Source organism: Notamacropus eugenii, chromosome 7, assembly GCF_028372415.1.
Source record: "Notamacropus eugenii isolate mMacEug1 chromosome 7, mMacEug1.pri_v2, whole genome shotgun sequence".
Lineage (NCBI taxonomy): Eukaryota > Metazoa > Chordata > Mammalia > Diprotodontia > Macropodidae > Notamacropus > Notamacropus eugenii.
Window position 1 is genome coordinate 20,361,736 of NC_092878.1, and position 18,511 is coordinate 20,380,246.

Here is an 18,511-nt window from a genome sequence, read left to right on the forward strand (position 1 = left end):
ACAACAATGAGGTCAGCACAATGTTAGAAGACATAATAATTAGAAACACTTTTGGAACAAGTAGATATCATTTCACTGGACAACAGGCAAGAATACAACACTGGATTCTTTTCTAATGTGACCAAAAGTGGTTTACCTCCGGGAAAAGTCTATGAAACTGCTAAGCTCCAAAAATGAAATCAAAAGGATGTGGAAACATCCACATGAACTTAGCCAATATCTTTTCAACAAAGATGCATTAAATAAACAGCTGAGACATAAATTTGTTTGGGGAAAACAGAGAGAACAAGAAATTACAAAAGTCCAAAGACAGTGATCAATGTAGAATACACAAGAAAACTATGGAAAATGTGCAACATGCTACTGTAGTCTTTAAAAATTTAGTGCCAACTGAGTATCTAGCAAGACATGACCTACCAGCTAGAATTGTGGATCAGCTGTTTGCTTTCTTTCCAGGACTGAGAGACAACAAATCCCCATATTATAGATAAAGACCTCAAAATATCCTGCAGAAATCAACCTAGAAACTATGCTGGAACTACAATATGACCATACACTGAACCATTGCTCATTATCCCTCAGACATAACATTGTTTCATAAAACCTTTAGAAAAATGTTTTTAATAGATTTGGTCACATCAGACCTTTGCAATCTCCAGTAGTTTTCAAAATATAGAACCTCAACCAAGATCCAAACAATATGGGAACAGGATAGGGCTAGGTTAGCTCTATTGTCTCATCTGCTACTGGAGCTTTCAATGAACCTAAAGAGGATGAGCTTACATCCTACTACTTTTATTCAAGTAGCAGTTAAATAGCTCTGCAGATAAAGCTCTGGGCCTGGAGTCAGAAGACTTGAGTTCAAATCCAGTCTCAGACACTTACTACAGCTGTGTGACCTTGGGCAAGTCATTTAACACTGTCTGCCTAGGACATGACTGAATAATATAAATTTTTATTCAACTATTTTGGTCACCTGTGAAAGTCTGTAGAACATTAAGTCATTTTGGTCACCTGTGAAATACTAAGCATAAACGAATAACACCCAGCTAGTGACCTGTCTTGGGACCTACCTGAATCCCACTGAAAATAATAATGACAATCTATTTACAAAACACGCCAAATTTGTAAAGGACTTTTCTCACAACAGTCTTACAAGGTGGTACCATTATAACTATTCCCATTTTACAAATGAGGAAACCTATGTGCTGACTGGGTGACCTGACCCCACAATCAAAGAGTTGGTTAAATTCTGGGGCAGCATTTTAAGCTAGGTCTTCTGACTCCAAGTCAAACACACTACTCACTACATTGCAAGGTCTTTTTTTTTTTTAAATAGAAAAAGAACATTAGATACTGCATTCACTTTTTCCTTCACTCTTAGCATCTAATATAAATATTTAGGATACTAATATTCTGAAGTTCAGAACATAGATTAGTAAATTCCAATAGTGCTGACCAGCTGCCTACATTACCCTTCTGAAAAGCACCCCGTCAGCCTTATAGCTACATACTTAGGAACCAACAAATATTCATTAAATGTCTATGTGAAAAAACCTTTACTAGGCAAAGAGGTACAAAGACAAAAAAAAAAACCTTATTGATCTAAAGGAGTTTACATTCTACAAGGGATATACAGGTAAGCAGGTGTGTGTGTACGTGTGCATGTGTGTGCGTGTGCGTCTGTGTGTGTGTGTGTGTGTAAGGGCTGAAAGCAATGTCTAAATTCAATCCAGTGTGCAATATGGAAATTCCCTCCACTAAAGCAAATCAGGTATTTGTCTCTAACTTATCTTATATAGCTGTCTATGGCAGTAGTGTGCCATAGTCACCAAAAGCTTTCTAGTATGGGACAAAGTCAGGAACTGAATCCAGGCCTAATTCCAAAACCAGTCATCAATCCACTATACCACACTGCTTCCCTGAATCAATATATACATGGGAATTTTAGAGAAGGAGAAAGTACTAAGAGAATCAGAAACACTTTTCTTGGGGGATGGCATACAAACTGAATTATTCTAGAAGCTAAGATTTTAAGAATGAGAGTTAGGAGGAAGTTCATTTTAGATATGAGGGATAGCCTCTGCAATGGGAGGAAGGAAGAAGATGGACTGTTGAGTGTAGGGAACAATGAGTAGGCCAGGTTGGCTAGAATGTAGAGCAAATGGAGAGAATCAATGCGTAATAAACCTGGGAAGGACAGCTGAAACCAGACCAAGAAGAGGTACTGATGCCAAGCTAAAGGGCTTGCACTTTTTTCTTGGAATTTAGGATTCACTGAAGTTTGTTGAGTAGAGACACTGTCAAATTTATGGTTTCCAAGGATTATTTTGGAACCTATGTGGAGGATGAGTTGGAAAACAGAGGGACTAAAAGCCAAGTATCTAATGAGAAGGCTAATACAATGAATGCTTTCATATAATGATCACTATGGTAAAAGCTGTTATTCTTTCTCAGACAAAAACAATAAAAATATAGGCATTAATACCTTAAAAAAATTCTAACTATATCTTTTAAAAGATGTGTATTCTCATTTATTATTTGAGCCAAATCCTCAGTGTATACTATACTTTGATTCAGTAACATAAAAATGAATATATAAAGCTTCATTAATTCCTCAGAGCAGACAATGAGTCACTGGCCATAGCTTCTTGGTGACAGGTTTCTGCAGAGCAAGAACATTCCGTGTAATATCACAGAGAGTGGAATAAAAGGTGGACCTCAAGCAAGTCACTTATCATCTCTTGGACTCAGTTTTCTTGTATGTAAAATGAGAATTGGACCAGGTGACTTTTAACTTTCAGCGTGAAATCTCTGATCGTATGACATCAGCAGCCTGCCATCCATCCAACTTAGTTTAACATGCAGTTATCAAATCCTTACTATATGTTAGGTACCTTCTACAAAGTCACAAGCTAGGCCTGACGCATCATTAACATAACGAGCCTACATTTCCCCTAAGTAATGGGATACTGCCCATGTCAAACAGAAGACTCCAAGTCAAGACGTTCTCCCTGAGACTTCACAAAGCTCTTGTTTGTGTAACCTTCTAATAAACTTAGAGAATTATTGCATAGTACAACCATCTTTGTTGTCTTATCTTCCTATTCATTCATAAACTAGTAACTCCTCAGTGCTTTCTCATTGTTTCAGCAAATGTTTAATAAATGTTTACTACGGTTTTTGCTGACTAAAAAATGTTAAGGGCAAAAAAGACAAACATTAATTGCAGTCAGTGATAGCGAATATCAATGATGATGAAGGGTTCCATATCCTGACACCTGAGTGTCTGTTAATGAACGCTCACTGGGCTAGATAAACTGCAACAATACGTTCAATTCAACAGATATTTACTAAGGACCTACAATATACTGAGTGGACAGAAAGATAAGACAGTTGCTACCCTTATGGAGCTTACAACAAACATCTATTAAGTATTTACTAAATACAAGTAAATTATAATACAAAATAGAGCAAGATGAATAAAACAAACAAAGGTACAAAGCACTAATGCAAAGTTCCAGGAAAGAAATGTCATTTCTTATTGGTGAAAGCTGATACTTAAATTCTTATGAATAACAGGAGTGGAAAAAAATGAGAAAATAACAGCTATCCCAAATCGTGTACATAATCACCAAGTAATTGAAAGTATGCCTCTAAAGTCTTACATACCAAACCGCTAAAATGTAAGAAGGCCCATATGATAAATTATGACAAAAGTCATAGACTATGTTTTTATGCTATAAAAACTAAAAAGTTCTTCACAGTTCCCCTTCTTCATAAGCAAAGAAAATTCCTTGCAAAATACCCTTTGCATTTCAACATATGATTTTACCCTCCTTCCATTGATAAAGTGTAGTATAACTAGTTAGAAACCATACCTTAACATATTTCAAAAGTTCATAGAGATCTTCAACTTCATCACCTTCGCACCTGGTATACATGCGTCCAGTCTCCATACTGGTTCCTTTGATAGTCTGACGATACAGTGGGAGACCCATTGCTTCAGCAAACAGTTCAACGGCCTGATGTCCCACCGTCTGATACATGTAACTATCCAGTTCATCCGATCCCACTATAGAAAATAAAATAGAAATTCTCAATAAAAAAAAATCAAAAAGAAGGCAGAATTGAAGACTAGACTAGGGTACCAAAATACTCCAATATTAACTGTGATAGAATATGAAACCGAAAAGGAATGCTTGTATATATCTTTACACTATGAAATGAAATCTTATACATCTCAATCTACAGTTGTTATTACTACATGAAGTAATGCAAAGTAGCTAACTGTGGGGCCAGCAAACAACATCTTCATGCAGTATCCCTGAGGACTCCATCAGCCTTGCTCTGAGGTTGCCTGTAGGCAGTAGATGCAGGCAGAACCTCTGGGCTGTTATTTTAGGCTTGGCCCCATTAAACTGCTATTTGCAGGGCTAGTTATTCACAGGGAAGAAAAAGAAAGAGAGATACATGAGACCTTTTGCCAATGTAGCAATGCAATTGCACAGATGTGAATTTTCTGGGTACACTCCACTGTGTTTGTGTTCCTCTTGTTTATCTATGTCCCTAGAGAAATTTTAAGTGCTAGACAATATTGGGAGCTGCCTGAGAACTTTAGTACAGAGTCCAAAGGGTTAAATGGATAATTCTTTGTTATGGAAGTCCTCTGTAAGTAGGGATCATTTCATATTCTTTGTACTTACACCCCCCAGTAGCTTGCACAGTGGCTGGCATATAGTATGTATTGAGTAAATACTAATGAAGTCAACCACAACATTTTGGCATTACTTCTTAGTGCTTCCCTCGCATCCTCAGTGAGCATCATGAAACACTGAGAGTGACTTTCAATTCACCCAAATGCCAACCATCTTTCCTACTGATTTGTGTATGTACATACACACACACACAGACACACACACATACACCACAACACACAATTAGAATGTTCTAAGAGGAAATCAGTACGTGTATGTGTGTATGTATATGCACACACATATATACATGTACACATATTATGTATATGTATGTATGTATATGTCTTGAGAGTCTCCCAAGAGTAATTTTATATTCCCTTAAATTATTTTCTCAGTTTAGCTTCTTTTTCTAATTCAAACTGATATGTTTTAATGAATTTTGGATCATTAAAGGGCTTCTTCCAAAATATGTGGCATCACAGAACCATAGCTATGAGGAATCCTCAAGATCATCCAAGTTCAATTCCTCTCACCCACCTACCCATTTTTACACGAGAAAAAAAGCCTGAGAGATGTGGGCCATGCCATAAGATATCACCTGACCTACTTGAGATCACACAGCTAGTAAATGAAAAAGCTCTGTCCTGTGATTCAATATCTGCAGCTCTTACCATTACTCAACTATCTCATAACTGACATAAAATATCTCCTAAGTTAAATTTTGAGATTACTAATATGAATTCCAATAAAAAATGTGTACACAGCTTTATTATTAACATAGCCTGAAATTACACAGGCATATATGATGATTGATCATACCATGAGTGAAGACCACTACTGGTTTAACAAACAAATTCCACGAATATTTATTTAATGTTTACTATTTGCAATCACTGAGAGAAGCACTAGGGATACAAAGATGAAAATCAACACTGTCCTTTAAGGAAAAGAATTTACAATCTATTAGAGAAAATACAGACTTAATACTGATACAAGTAAGCAAAAGAAGGGGGGGGGGGTATTTAATAAGAGCAAAAGAAAGTTCCAGAGAATGTACTTTAAGAAAATATAAGGAGGGAGATCACTTTCTTTTCTTAAAATATTTTAATTTCCCCCTCCCCCCCAAATTACATGTAAAAACAATTTTTAGAATTCATTAAGTTTGTCACATCAGGGCAAGAACTCTAATGACAGAAATTGAAAACTGACCTTCTGGTGTTGATACTATCTAGAAACACAGTACTTCATTTCTGGGTGAGCATTTAATAAGTATCTGCCAATTTGACTTGACACTCAAAGCTTCTGAAAGTTGATAGAACAAAGAGAAAATCTAAACATACATCAGCGTGTGAGGCATCATCCTCAAAACTGTGAAGCCAACAGCAAATGTTTTGAACATCCGCAAGGATAAGTAAAGGTGTTAATAATTTTCACATATCAAATTTCTTTATCAATGTCATATATCAGTTTTCATCGTCAAACAATACTAAGTTACATAAAAAATGTTCTAAATCACATTAGAGAAATGCAAATCAAAACAGCACTGAGGTACCACCTCACATTTATCAGATTGACTAACATAACAAAGAAGGAAAATGATAAATGTTGGAAAAGATGTGGGAAAATTGGAACACTAATGCATTGTTGGGGGAGTTGTGAACTGATCCAACCATTCTGGAGAGCAATTTTGTACTATGCCCAAAGGGCAATAAAATTATACACACATACATACCCTTTGATCCAGCAATATCACTACTAAATCTGTATCCCAAAGAGATCAAAGAAAAAGGTAAAGGTCCTATAAGTACAAAAATATTTAGAGCAGCTCTTTTTGTGGTTGCAAAGAACTGGAAATTGAGGAGATGTCCATCAGTTGGGGAATGGCAAAATAAGTTGTGGTCTATGATTGTGGTGGAATACTATTGTGGTATAAGAAAGGATGAGCAGGATGATTTCTGAAAAACCTGGAAAGTCTTAGATGAACAGATGTAGAGTGAAGTGAGCAGAACCAGGAGAACTTTGTACCCAGTAACAGCAATATTGTATGATGATTAACTGTGAAAAACAATGATCCAAAACAATTCTGAAGGACTTATGATGAAAAATGCTCTCCACCTCCAGAGAAAGAACTGATGGCATCTGAATGCAAATTAACACCTTTACTTCTCAATGCAGATGCTGACAATTTATTTTTCTTGGCTGTTTCATTTTTGTCTGTTTTCTTTTGCAACACGGCTAAATAGGTTTTGCTACAACAATAAACCTCCAAATATAATACAAGATATGGGAAAATTGGAATGCTAATGTATTGATGGTTGAGTTGTGAACTGATCCAACCATTCTAGAGAGCAATTTGGAACTATGCCCAAAGGGCTATAAAAAAGTACATACCCTTTGACACAGCAATAGCACTTCTAGGTCTGTATCCCAAAGAGATCATAAAAATGGGCAAAGGACCCAAATATACAAAAATATTTATGGCAGATCTTTTTGTGGTGGCCAAGAATTGGAAATTGAAGGGATGTCTATCAATTGGGGAATGGCTGAACAAGTGTGATATATGAATGCAATGGAATACTATTGTGGTATAAGAAAGGATGAGTAGGCCAACTTCAGAAAAACCTGGATTTAAATGAATTGATGCTGAGTGAAATGAGCAGAACCAGGAGAACGTTGTATACAGTAACAGCCACAGTGTTAGAGTACTGATGTTGATAGACTTAGCTCTTCTCAGCAATGCAAGGACTTAAGACAACTCCAATAGGCTCACAATGGAAAATGCCGTCCTCATCCAGAGAAAAAATTTTGGAATCTGAATGCAGATTAGTACACTATTCGCACTCGTTCTCTTTTGTTGTTTCTTCTTTCTCATGATTCCCCCCATTAGTTCTAATTCTTCTTTACATCATGACTAATGTGAAAATATATTTAATATGAATGTATAAATAGAGCTTGTATCAGATTGGGGAGAGGGGAGGAAGAAGGGGAGAAAATTTAAGACTCAAAATCTTACAGAAGTGAATGTTGAAAAATAAAAATAAATAAATAGTTTTTAAAAAAGAAATATAACCTTAAATGCCAAATATATCAAATTGTGTATATATTCTTTTGTTAAAAAAAAAAGCCTTGGAAAAATACTAAGTTACTAAAAAAGTGTTTATACATCTTATGGATCCACCCTGTTTATAGAAAAGCAATTCCAACTGTGCCACTTTACTGACACCACACAAATTTAAATAGTCTACAACCTTTCTACAAAATGTGAAAAAGTCTTGCAGACAGAATTCAAAAATTAGGACCCCATCACCAATTGGAATCAGCACTCCTTGCTAACTCCTTTTTTTCACCATCAAATTATATGTACACGATAAGCTGCGTTACACAAATATGTCTAACATAGTATTATAATCTCTATTTTGATTTTTAAAAATTAATCCCAATAACAAGCCCATAAACTAAAAGTCTAAAATAATCAAAGACCTAAATAAAACATAATAAGTCTCTTACTCTCCTTTGTAAGATTTACATTTGAATTTTTATTTGTAAAATAACCTGAGTACACAACAATAAACCTACAAATATAATTATCTTCGGTAAAATGATGTAAAAAAATAAATGGGATAACATTTAGATTTTATGTTCAGAGTTTCTGAATCCATAAAGTTAAGTTCTAGATTACTCCATTATTATGAATTCCTTACTTTGCAATTTCTATCCTAAATGAAAAAACAAGATGTACTCACTCCTACTTCATATGACATCTAAAAATACACTTACTTTTTAAGGCAGAGCTGTATGAATTCATACAAAGAATTTTGAGTCATTGGGGAAAAAAATCTAGGTGTTAGTATGACAGCTTTGTTTTTTTAACTTAGTAAGAACACAATTTCTTTTAATGTTCCATCTAGTCCCTGACTATCATGTTACTTTATTAATTGAGGCTTTGAAGACAACAGTTAGTATGAGATCAAATAAAACCAAAAAGGCTCCACTGTTGCCTGGAGCACCTCAATTAACTTGCCACAAAATGTCTTAGCCCAGAATTAACAGGATTGTTTTATGAATGTTACAACAAGAGTCCATTTTATTGATGGGAAAAAAGTCATTTCCACATTAACTCTTGAAAACTCAGCTACATGAATTCACTCCAATTGCTCTGACTCTGTCGCCATCTCTGCTACTTACCCTTTACTATGCTCCATGGAAAACTTGCTTGGGAAGAAAGAAGTCAGTAAGATATTCACTCTATCTTTTATTCCCTGACAAATTGAGTCTTCTTTCTTAGCTGAAATCAAAATGAGTTGAATCCTCACCCATACTTTACAATGTTACCTTCATCTTTTATCCTTTGTTTGAATGTGAATAGTCTGACTTAAAAAATTTTATACTGATACTATTCTAATAGCACGTATTCCTTAACTTTTCTCTTGACTTCTTACCAGTTTAAAAAATCAGTTTTTGTACTTCTTTTTGTTCACTCATTCCTTGCATGTTATCCTATCTCGAATGCTCCTGAGACACAAAAAAATAAGAGATCATGTGCTAGTGACATGATATAATACATACATAAATTTTTCCACGGGGGGAAAACATTGCAAAGTATCTGTAGCTTTAAATGATAATCTCTATCTCTGCCTTGAAAAATACAACTGACTGATCTGACCATAAATAGCACATGGATTTCCTTGTTTGACAAACAGTAGAAATGAAGGAAAATCTGACTTCTTGTTTTTGATGTATGAGTTACGGTAACAGTTTTTGTCCATCTGCAGTCAATCAAGGCTTCTCAATTCTAGCTCCACAACACCTCTCACATCAGTCTCCTTTCCACTCACACAACCACCATCCTCATTCAGCCTTTCGTTACTTCTGGACTAGGACATTCTCCGTATCTCCAATCTATCCCCTACATAGCTGCCAAATTAAAGTCCCTAAATTACAAGTCTGATCATGTCATTTCCATGCTCAAAAAGCTTTAATAGTTTCCTGCTGGATCTTGGTTAAGATACAAACAACTCTATTTGTCACGTACCTCTTTGGCCCCCAAAGTATATACTCTGTCTAGAATAGATTGTCTATTAACTTACCTCTTTCACTTTTTGTCTTTGCATCTCCAACCCCTAGCATAGTACCTGGCACCTAGTAAGCAACTATTAAATGTTTGTTGAATGAATAAATGAATGAACCATTTCACATTTCTACTATAAAATCATCTCTCCCTGAAATCTGAAGAATGACAATATCTGTCCTGAGACTAGGATACAAAATAATTCTGCCTAAGACTCTACATTGAAGAAGGCTAAACTCCTAAATTTTTCCTCTGCAGTCTTCCAGAACCTAAAATAATGTAAGAAGTCTGGAAAGTTCCCTCAGTCTAAGAAGTTCACTTTCTTTATTTGTATATTTTGTAAATATTCATTTTTCCCATTCATGTTCTTATATAATGCAAGTTATCCCAAAAGTCATAACACAGTTTTAAGTGTTAATAGCCACACTGAGATTTTGGGGACAACCTGTATTTATGTTCAAATAGATATTTGTCCACAGTATATCTGCCCATATATTTCTCCCTATAAGATAAAGACTGTGCCCATCAAATCTGTTCTGCATAGTCTCCAACATTAATTAAGGATTTTTTATGATCATTATTCTAGAGATAATGATGAAAGTTCCAATCACCCCTATGTCCACTGGTTGCCCATTTCCAAATCTGCTTCCCTAGAGCTCTGGGCCTCTTTATATCTCCCCATTTCCTATAACTCTGTCAACTTTTTTTTGGTCCTATTAAGGCACTTGTCAACTTCCCCCTCCCACTTACCACTGACCATTTAAATACAAAAATGAAAGTAATTTTGTTCAAATAATTTTGTATCATGTTCTTGCAAAAGTTTAGTGAAACTAAAAACACAATAGAAATCTAAAATAAACTAGGTGCTAGGAAAAAAGACAGCTTTATTAAATATCGTTTTTAAACCTAAAAATACTTGTGAATTGCTTCCCCTCCCTTCAAGGCAGGCTTGAAGATCAATAACCACAAAATTAAAAAATATTATCTTTTTTTCTTGGTTTGAGTCAGGACCTGAATGTCATCTCTAAATCTAGAAGAGGCTGGGCCTAGAGGAACAGTTATTATCAATTCCCAAAGCCCCTCAGTAGCAACACGTCCCTCACAATGACACCTCTGCTAAGTCAGCCCTATAGCTGGCTAGTTGTTGTCTACCTTTCTACATAATTTCCAGCACTACCCCAAAACAGAGATGCTGGACTAAAAAATTTCAACCAATTTTCAGTCATTCTAGTAAATCAGCCAAAGACATTCATTAACTTCTACCACATGTGAAGCACTATCTACCATATATTATGGGAAATAGAAGAGTTTTGGACTTGGACTCCAAGGACCTGGATTACAATTCTGGCTCAGCTATTTAGTAGTTGCGTGCTTTGGGCATATCAATTTACTTTTATGGGTCTCTGTATCCTCTAAATCCTATGATCCGAGAAGTTACAATCCCTAGCCTGAAGAAACCTACAGTATAGTTGGGGCATAAAAATATAAATAACAAACCAGAAAACAAATTCAAATCAATATATGCAAGTCAATGACACGTGGCAGAAACTGAATATAAAACTCATAAGGGAATATTAAAAAAAAAAGAAAAAGATCATCCTAGAAGAAGAGTTAATCAAGAAAGCTTCTTTAAAAAGAAGAGCCTTGAATTAAGCCATTAAGTGTCAGATTTGGATTTCAAGGGAGGAGGGATTCGGTTAAGTATGACATGTACAGGCAATGGTAAAGGGATAGAGCTAATTAAAATTTCTGTATAAGGAAGTAGTGGAAGATGGAGTTGGAGAGATGCTTTTTTTCTGTTCCTATTACCTTCTGAATATATCATTCACTGGGTGGATTGGTGAAATTCAAAACACTCACTTTTGCAAATTTTTTTTAAACAGCTCAGAGAAGACGTTTTGTTGTGGAGAAAATTGTAGCAAATAACTAAAATGAGTTTGGGGATTATTCCTAAATCTCATTTACCTACTTGACACCATTCTGTTATCCCACATAAAAAGTGATCACATTCCATTCCATAGTGTCGGCTAATAAAACTAAAAATGATGACTAAATGATTACCGTTTATGTTATTTTTGAGTCACACACACACACACACACACACACACACACGTCTGAAAAAAAACCTAGATTCATTTTGGATAACTAAAAAAAGAAATAATGCTATAATCTTACCTTGGTTTTTAGCTGGTCTTAGGTTTGCTAAAGCAACAATCTGATGCCCAGCAGCTACACATTGCATCATATTATAACAGCTGTCCTTCCCACCACTGAGGGAAAAAAAAAGTAATAGTTATATGATACAGTTACTTAAAGGATAACTAAAACTAAGTGTAGCAAAAATATTTAGCTTAACTTTTCATAATTTTTCAGTGACTGCATCTGAATTAGAATAAATATATAAAACATGCAATTTTTAAATTATATAGAACCTAAGCACTTGAATTTGGATGGTTAAGGTTGAAGCACACACATGAAATGATTTGCCATTATAATTTCTAAAAACACTCAAGATTTTAGATTCTAAACTAAATCTGGTAGGTGTTTTATTTGTCAGTAGCCTTATTTAATGTACAAAATATTTGATAAACAAAAATCTTGATTTTTAAAAAATTTAGTTAAATATTTATCACATATGCTCCTTAAGTAAAATTTCCCTTAAAAAGTTAAAAAAATCAAAATAGCCCCAAACCAGAAAATCAACTTACTTTTCATCTCACTACAATAAAATCTAACAACTGATAGCCTTCAAATACCCTGTATTTGAGAACTCACAAAAGGTGCCCATTTACTATAAATTTACAATAGTTGATACTGATGACATGTAAAGATGGGAAGCTATACACTATCAACAGTTAGGTTAGTGGCTAGAGCCCCAGAAGTCAGGAAGCCTTGCTCAGATCTGATACTAGCTGTTTGAAGAGAAAATCAGCAAGTTATTAGACCACAGCAAGTCTTAGTTTCTGCAGCTGTAAAATGGGATAATTATATCAGTAGTACCTACTTCAGTCAGCAATTGTAAGGCTAAAGGGAATCTTGTATGTAAAGTACTTCCCAAACTTTAAAACACCATATAAGGTATACACACACACACACACACACACACACACACACACACACACACACACATATATACTATATGCATATATATGGTACATACATGAGGTCTTATACTTATATATATGATACCTATATAAGGCATCAATTATTATTGTTAATGTTTCTATTTCTGCACTATTAAGAGCAGGCTAGAGTACACTGCCCTGATAATACAGTATACGGACCTTATTCATTTCAGTTCCAATTCCACCCCTGGCTCCCACCATAGTCAAACACAAATCACTGTGCCCAGACAATATGCTAGGAAGTGGCAATCTGGAAGTTGATGGAGGGGGAAGGTGGGGGGGAAGGAGGTGGCATTTTTCCATCCTCCACTATATTGACCTATTCTGCTCACCATGATTCTCTCTCATCTATTCTATTTCCTTTATTTCTCTCTCTCATCACTGTCCTACCCACTTATTCATGCCTTAGGACTGCCAGTATACCCATGACATCATGAAATAAAAAGGGTGTTGACTCTTGACCTAGTCTTTATCCCCATTCTCATTTGAAAGAATGCTTGAGATGAGATTCTATAGATCAGAGGCTATATAACCAAAATTAGAATCTACCTCTAGAATCTAACAAAGGCTAGTCAAGTTATCAGAAGACTGATACCAAAATAACTCAATTAGCTTTCCACTTTTAAACAACTATAATCAATCAATTGATAAACAAACATTTATTAGGTACCAGGCACTCAGATAAGGTGCTGTGTGAGACACTACTGAGTGCTAACCTAGCAGCAAAGGGCAATTCATCAAGAAGTAAAACTATACCCAGGACAAAAGAGTTAGTTAACCTTTCATCTATTACCAAAGGGACAGTACTTCATCTTTAAGTTCCAACTAAATACTCAGTAAACAAATGCAACCTAACAATTCATCTGAAATACGGATTTCTTCTATCATTTTAGTCCAGGAAACAAAGTCTTATTTTAAATGGTTTCCCTGTACCCATGTTTTACTAAGTATGAAACAGATTTTCTAACAGTACCTTAACGTTCATACACCACTACATAGTTACAAAGTAATTTACATAATCTTCTTTGAACTTCCTCAAAACCCTATCAAATAAGGCAGGTACTGCATTACTATTTCCATTTTACAGATGAGAAAACTGGGGGTTAGAAATATTTAAATGATCTGCCAAAGTTTATATAACTAGTAAAACAGCAGAGCCAGAGCCTGAACCTAGGTCTTTTGACTCCAAGTTCAAAGATGTGTACATTATACAACACTGCTCTTACTGTAACACATATACAATACAAATTCACGATGGAAATTACATTGTCCAGAATATTTGTATCATGCTACAATTAAATTTAAATTTTTATATTATTTTGCCTAATGGTTAATAAAAAATGTAATATAATCACCACAATGGAATAATGTTAAAATATAACATAATACTTAGAATATAATATAAATTTTTACCAAAAACACATTTAAAAATGTAAGTTTATTATAGAAATTAGTATATATGTAGCACATATCTTTAGCATCAATTATAGGTTTGTATTTAAAGTGTATTATTTATGGCAATAACCATATTTTCATGTGTGTGCCCTATAAGGATTCTATTTTACCAATATTCAGGGCAAAATTTCATTTTAAATGAAATTACTTTACATTACACTTTTGGAAAGCTGATTTTTTTTTATTCCCCTAAGTAACAGTATAAGAATAAAACAAAGTCTAGTCATTGTTCCAGATTATGGCTCTCTAGCTCATCAGGAATTAAAAATAATAAAATATATTTGGTATAATATTAATGCAGCAGTTAATTATCTTATCTTGAAAAAAAAAACCAATCATTTTAATTCCATAACCTAAAGGCAGATCTTTACCCAAACATGTTTTCATATGCCCATGTGGAATGCAGCCAACTCAGTGAAACAGGGAGAAAATCTGATCTCCAGGTTTAAAGGGGTCATATCAAAACTGGTGGAAGTTTCCTTGGTTAGAAGACAAACTAGTCACAATGTTGCACTAGGAGCACTTTAAAGTATGTCAGTATCATCTCACAGGCAATGAATTTTTACTGTTACATGTTACTATTTTTATCATTTGTTACAACAGCAAAAACCCATAGTTACAAAAGAATACTAAGATTAAAAGCTAAGTGAAGAAAATGAGATAATACAGTTAAACTACTGACAAAGTAACAGCATAATTAATTTGTATTCTGGTCGGAGAAACTTTAGTTTCTTAAAGCTTGTCTTGTCTGGAATTTACATTTTTGATCATATTGTTTAGGCAGCAAATAAACCAATCAAATCACACTTTAGAACTTTGAAGATGTAATATAGAATATCTGTATTTAAAAGTTACTATGTCAAATTTTAAGCCATAATGCAACACATGAGATGACTATGCATGGAAGGGACTGACAAAATTAACCTATATATAATTACCAAAGTAAACACTTGTGTCTTATTTGGAAACTAGCTAAGGTGATATAATAGGATAAACATCCATCTTAGATAATAGTTTAATATGAAATTCTCCCCAAATGTGTCATTTTGATGAGTCTGGGTAATCAAAGGACTAGATGTTCAATTCATGACAAGTTTCAATAAAATTTCCCATTTTTAGTATGATCATGGAAATTGAAGTGCTGAAAGCCTACAAAGATTATCTGGTTCCTCTTTCTGACTTTTAACTGATTTAATAATAACTAAATCTTCTGAGACAAAGAGTATTGGTCAATCTATTTTTTAAGTCTTGGTAGTTTGTTCCAACTGTTGTTAATAATTGGAATGCTCCTTTGCTCCATTTCAGACCTATTTCCCTTTACACATTTCTTCTGCAGAAATTGAGAACCAAGAAGTGACCTCCATCTTAGACTTTCAAAGACTTATTCCATTCACTTTATTTATCCTTTTATCGAGCTAAAAAAATCTCAAATTGAACAGTTGTAGAATGGAATTAAATCATTTTTATTGCTTTCCCGCTAAGATAAACTAATCAAATGGTTATGTTATAGTTAGTACTCGGTATGGTTATATACTATTACAAATTAAAGAAATAAACAGGACTCATATGATAGAAAAATTCAGAGTTCAAAGGAACCCTGATGATCAGCTAGTCCAACCCTACGTTAAAAATGAAACTGAGGCAGAGAGAGGTTAAGACTTGACCAAGGCCATTCAAGGAGTTAATGAGGTCTGGAGAGATTTGAATGTAGAAATATATTCTAATTCAAAGTCCAAGACTCTTTCTACTTTACCATTATGCCCAGTTGATCTGCGGGATAAGGAATTAGCTCAGTGTTCCACTAAACTCCAACAAATCTAAGACATTTCTTTGTATAATAGTATTGATGTGCAGTATGATTCCAAATTTCATATCAACACGGGAATCAGTATGTGTAAGAATACTTAGTGGAAGTGCCTTTTTGTTACCTTTTGCTCTATAATAATAATTACAGCTAATTATATTTAATTTATATGTATATTTAATTTACATTTAACTTACATTTTAAATTAATATTTAACATTTGTTTGTATTTATTATATATAAATATATTAAACAATATTTAAATAAAATATATTTAAATATATTAAATATATATTTAATTTATATTTCACAGCCATTTACATCGCGCTTACTACGTGTCAGGTGTTTTACAATTCCACAACTGATCCCCACAACAACCCAGGGAGGTAGGCGCTATTATTATCCCCATTTTACAGAAGAGGAAAGTGAGGCCAACATTAATTAAGTGATTTGCACAGGGTCCCAGACGGATTTGAAGTCGGGTCTTCCTGACTCCAGGTCCTTACCTTCTATCCACTTCTCTATCTAGCTGCCCCCAAAAGGACGGGAATAGGAGAGGGTTAGGGGAGAAAGATTTAGAGAGGAGGAAGAGGAGGACAGCGGGAAAAGTAAGGGACCTGAAATTAACCAGAAGGGGGCGGGGCCCACGAGGGTAAGGCAGCCCCCCGGCCGGGCACGAGAGGCGGCCCCGAGGCTCCGCCTCTTCCGGTCTCCGCCTAAGCCCCAGCTCCGGCCGCGGACTCCGACGCGGCACCGGGTCTGGGAGTAGGGCAGGATAGACAGCAGGCCGCGGGCCGGCGAGGCAGCCGCTTTCTGCCCAATAGTGGGGTGGAGGCAGGCCGCGGCGGGGGCCACGTTACCTGATCAGAGCCGCGACCCTCATGTCAGGGTCCCCGGCGTCCGCGCTGCACACGTGCGGCCAGGGAGGATTGGAAACTCGCGCCGCCGCTTCCGCCTGGGAGGGGTCCTTGCCTCCGCTTCGCGGCCGAGGACCCGCGGCCGGAGTGCGGCCCGCCCCGCCTGCTCGGAACCCGCGGCCGCCCCCGCGCCCCTGCCGCGCCTCTGCTCGCCCGGCCTGCCGAGACGCCGAGGAGGGCGAGTTAAGCCTTCACTGCCCTGGGGGGCCCTCCTTCGTCCCCGGAAAGGGTGATTTGGGTTTTTCTTCAGGCGCTGTAGTCACCTAAGTGAGGGCAAAGAAGCCTCCAAGGAAGGGCGAAGCCTGCAGAGCTAGAGGCCGGCTTAGCGCGGAGGCTTCGGAGCCCGTTTGGGTCAGACCTCACATCTGACTTTTTTTAAATGCACATAGGGCTATATCACTCTAAACATAACCGTCCCCCCACCCCCGCCAATGTCTTTTTCTTTGCCCCCACCTGTAATAAGATAAATTATTATAATATAAATTTTAATAAATATAATTATAATATAATTTATATTACATACAACTTATGTAAATAGTGAGACCGACAGATTGATAGGATCACGGAGTTAAGAGAGATTTAAAGCTGTCTAATCCAGCTCTCTAGCTTTACTGTCAGTCAACAAGCATTTATTAAGCTCCTACTGTGTGTCAAGTACTTTGGTAAAGGCAGTGCGTACAAAGAAAGGCAAAACAGAGCAGTCCCTACTCTTGAGGAGGTCTCAGTTTAATGGGAAAGACAACGTGCAAACAAGTAGACAAACTATGTGCAAACTGTGGGTGCGTGTGAGAAATGGGGGAGGTCACCATCCCCACAAAAAGCCCTCTGACACATTTTTAAAACTTAAGATGTAAAGCATCTTATTTAAGGGCGTCTGGAGACAAACCACAAAATATGCCCTAATCTGTACAGTTTACCATTCCCAGGTGTAACTGCTCACTCTGAAAATGTAACAATCAGCCCACTCCTTTCTTCATTCCCTCCCTCTGATTGGATGACTCCTCCCACATCTTCCAAAGTGCAACAGTATCCAGGCCAACCCTCTGCAAGCCTCACTTTATACTTTGCTACTGAGCTGGATACATTCATGAACTGAGCTGGATACATTCATGATTTCCCTCTCCTCTTAAGCTTTCTTTGTGTGTTTTTTTCCCATTAGGATGTAAGCTCTTTTAGGTCAGGGATTAGCTGTTGTATAGCATTTGCATTCCCAGTGCTTAGCACTGTGGAAGATGTGGCTCCTACATTAAAGGAGGCTTTACGGGTGGCTCCTACCTGTAGGGAGAAAAGAAGAAGGAAAGAAGAAAAGAAAGGACTTTGGAAAAAGGAGATAGAGAAAGAGAAAAGAGATTTTTTCCCACATACAGAGAGTGATGTGAGCAAAGGTACAGAGATAGGAGAGGGCAAGTGGGCCAATGGGACTTCCCATTTTGATTGGACAGAGCT

At 36.2% G+C, this 18,511-nt stretch overlaps 1 protein-coding gene across 9 annotated transcripts in view; it reads right to left on the reverse strand.

Moving 5' to 3' along the window:
- The window catches only part of DPH6 (diphthamine biosynthesis 6), a 479,427-nt gene extending 462,286 nt beyond the window's left edge, over positions 1-17,141 (reverse strand). For 6 of the 9 annotated variants that reach the window (XM_072622998.1, XM_072622997.1, XM_072623001.1 and 3 more), the window contains exons 1-3: positions 17,009-17,138; positions 11,941-12,035; positions 3,882-4,075 (exon numbers count right to left, since the gene is read on the reverse strand). In XM_072622998.1, coding sequence (XP_072479099.1) covers positions 3,882-4,075; positions 11,941-12,035; positions 17,009-17,031 — 312 coding nt within the window. In that variant the 5' untranslated portion in view covers positions 17,032-17,138. Of the gene's footprint in view, positions 1-3,881; positions 4,076-11,940; positions 12,036-16,654; positions 16,810-17,008 lie in introns of those variants that run through there. The other 3 variants (XM_072622999.1, XM_072623000.1, XM_072623006.1) reach the window with 3 other exon arrangements.
- Positions 17,142-18,511: the final 1,370 nt, after the last annotated feature.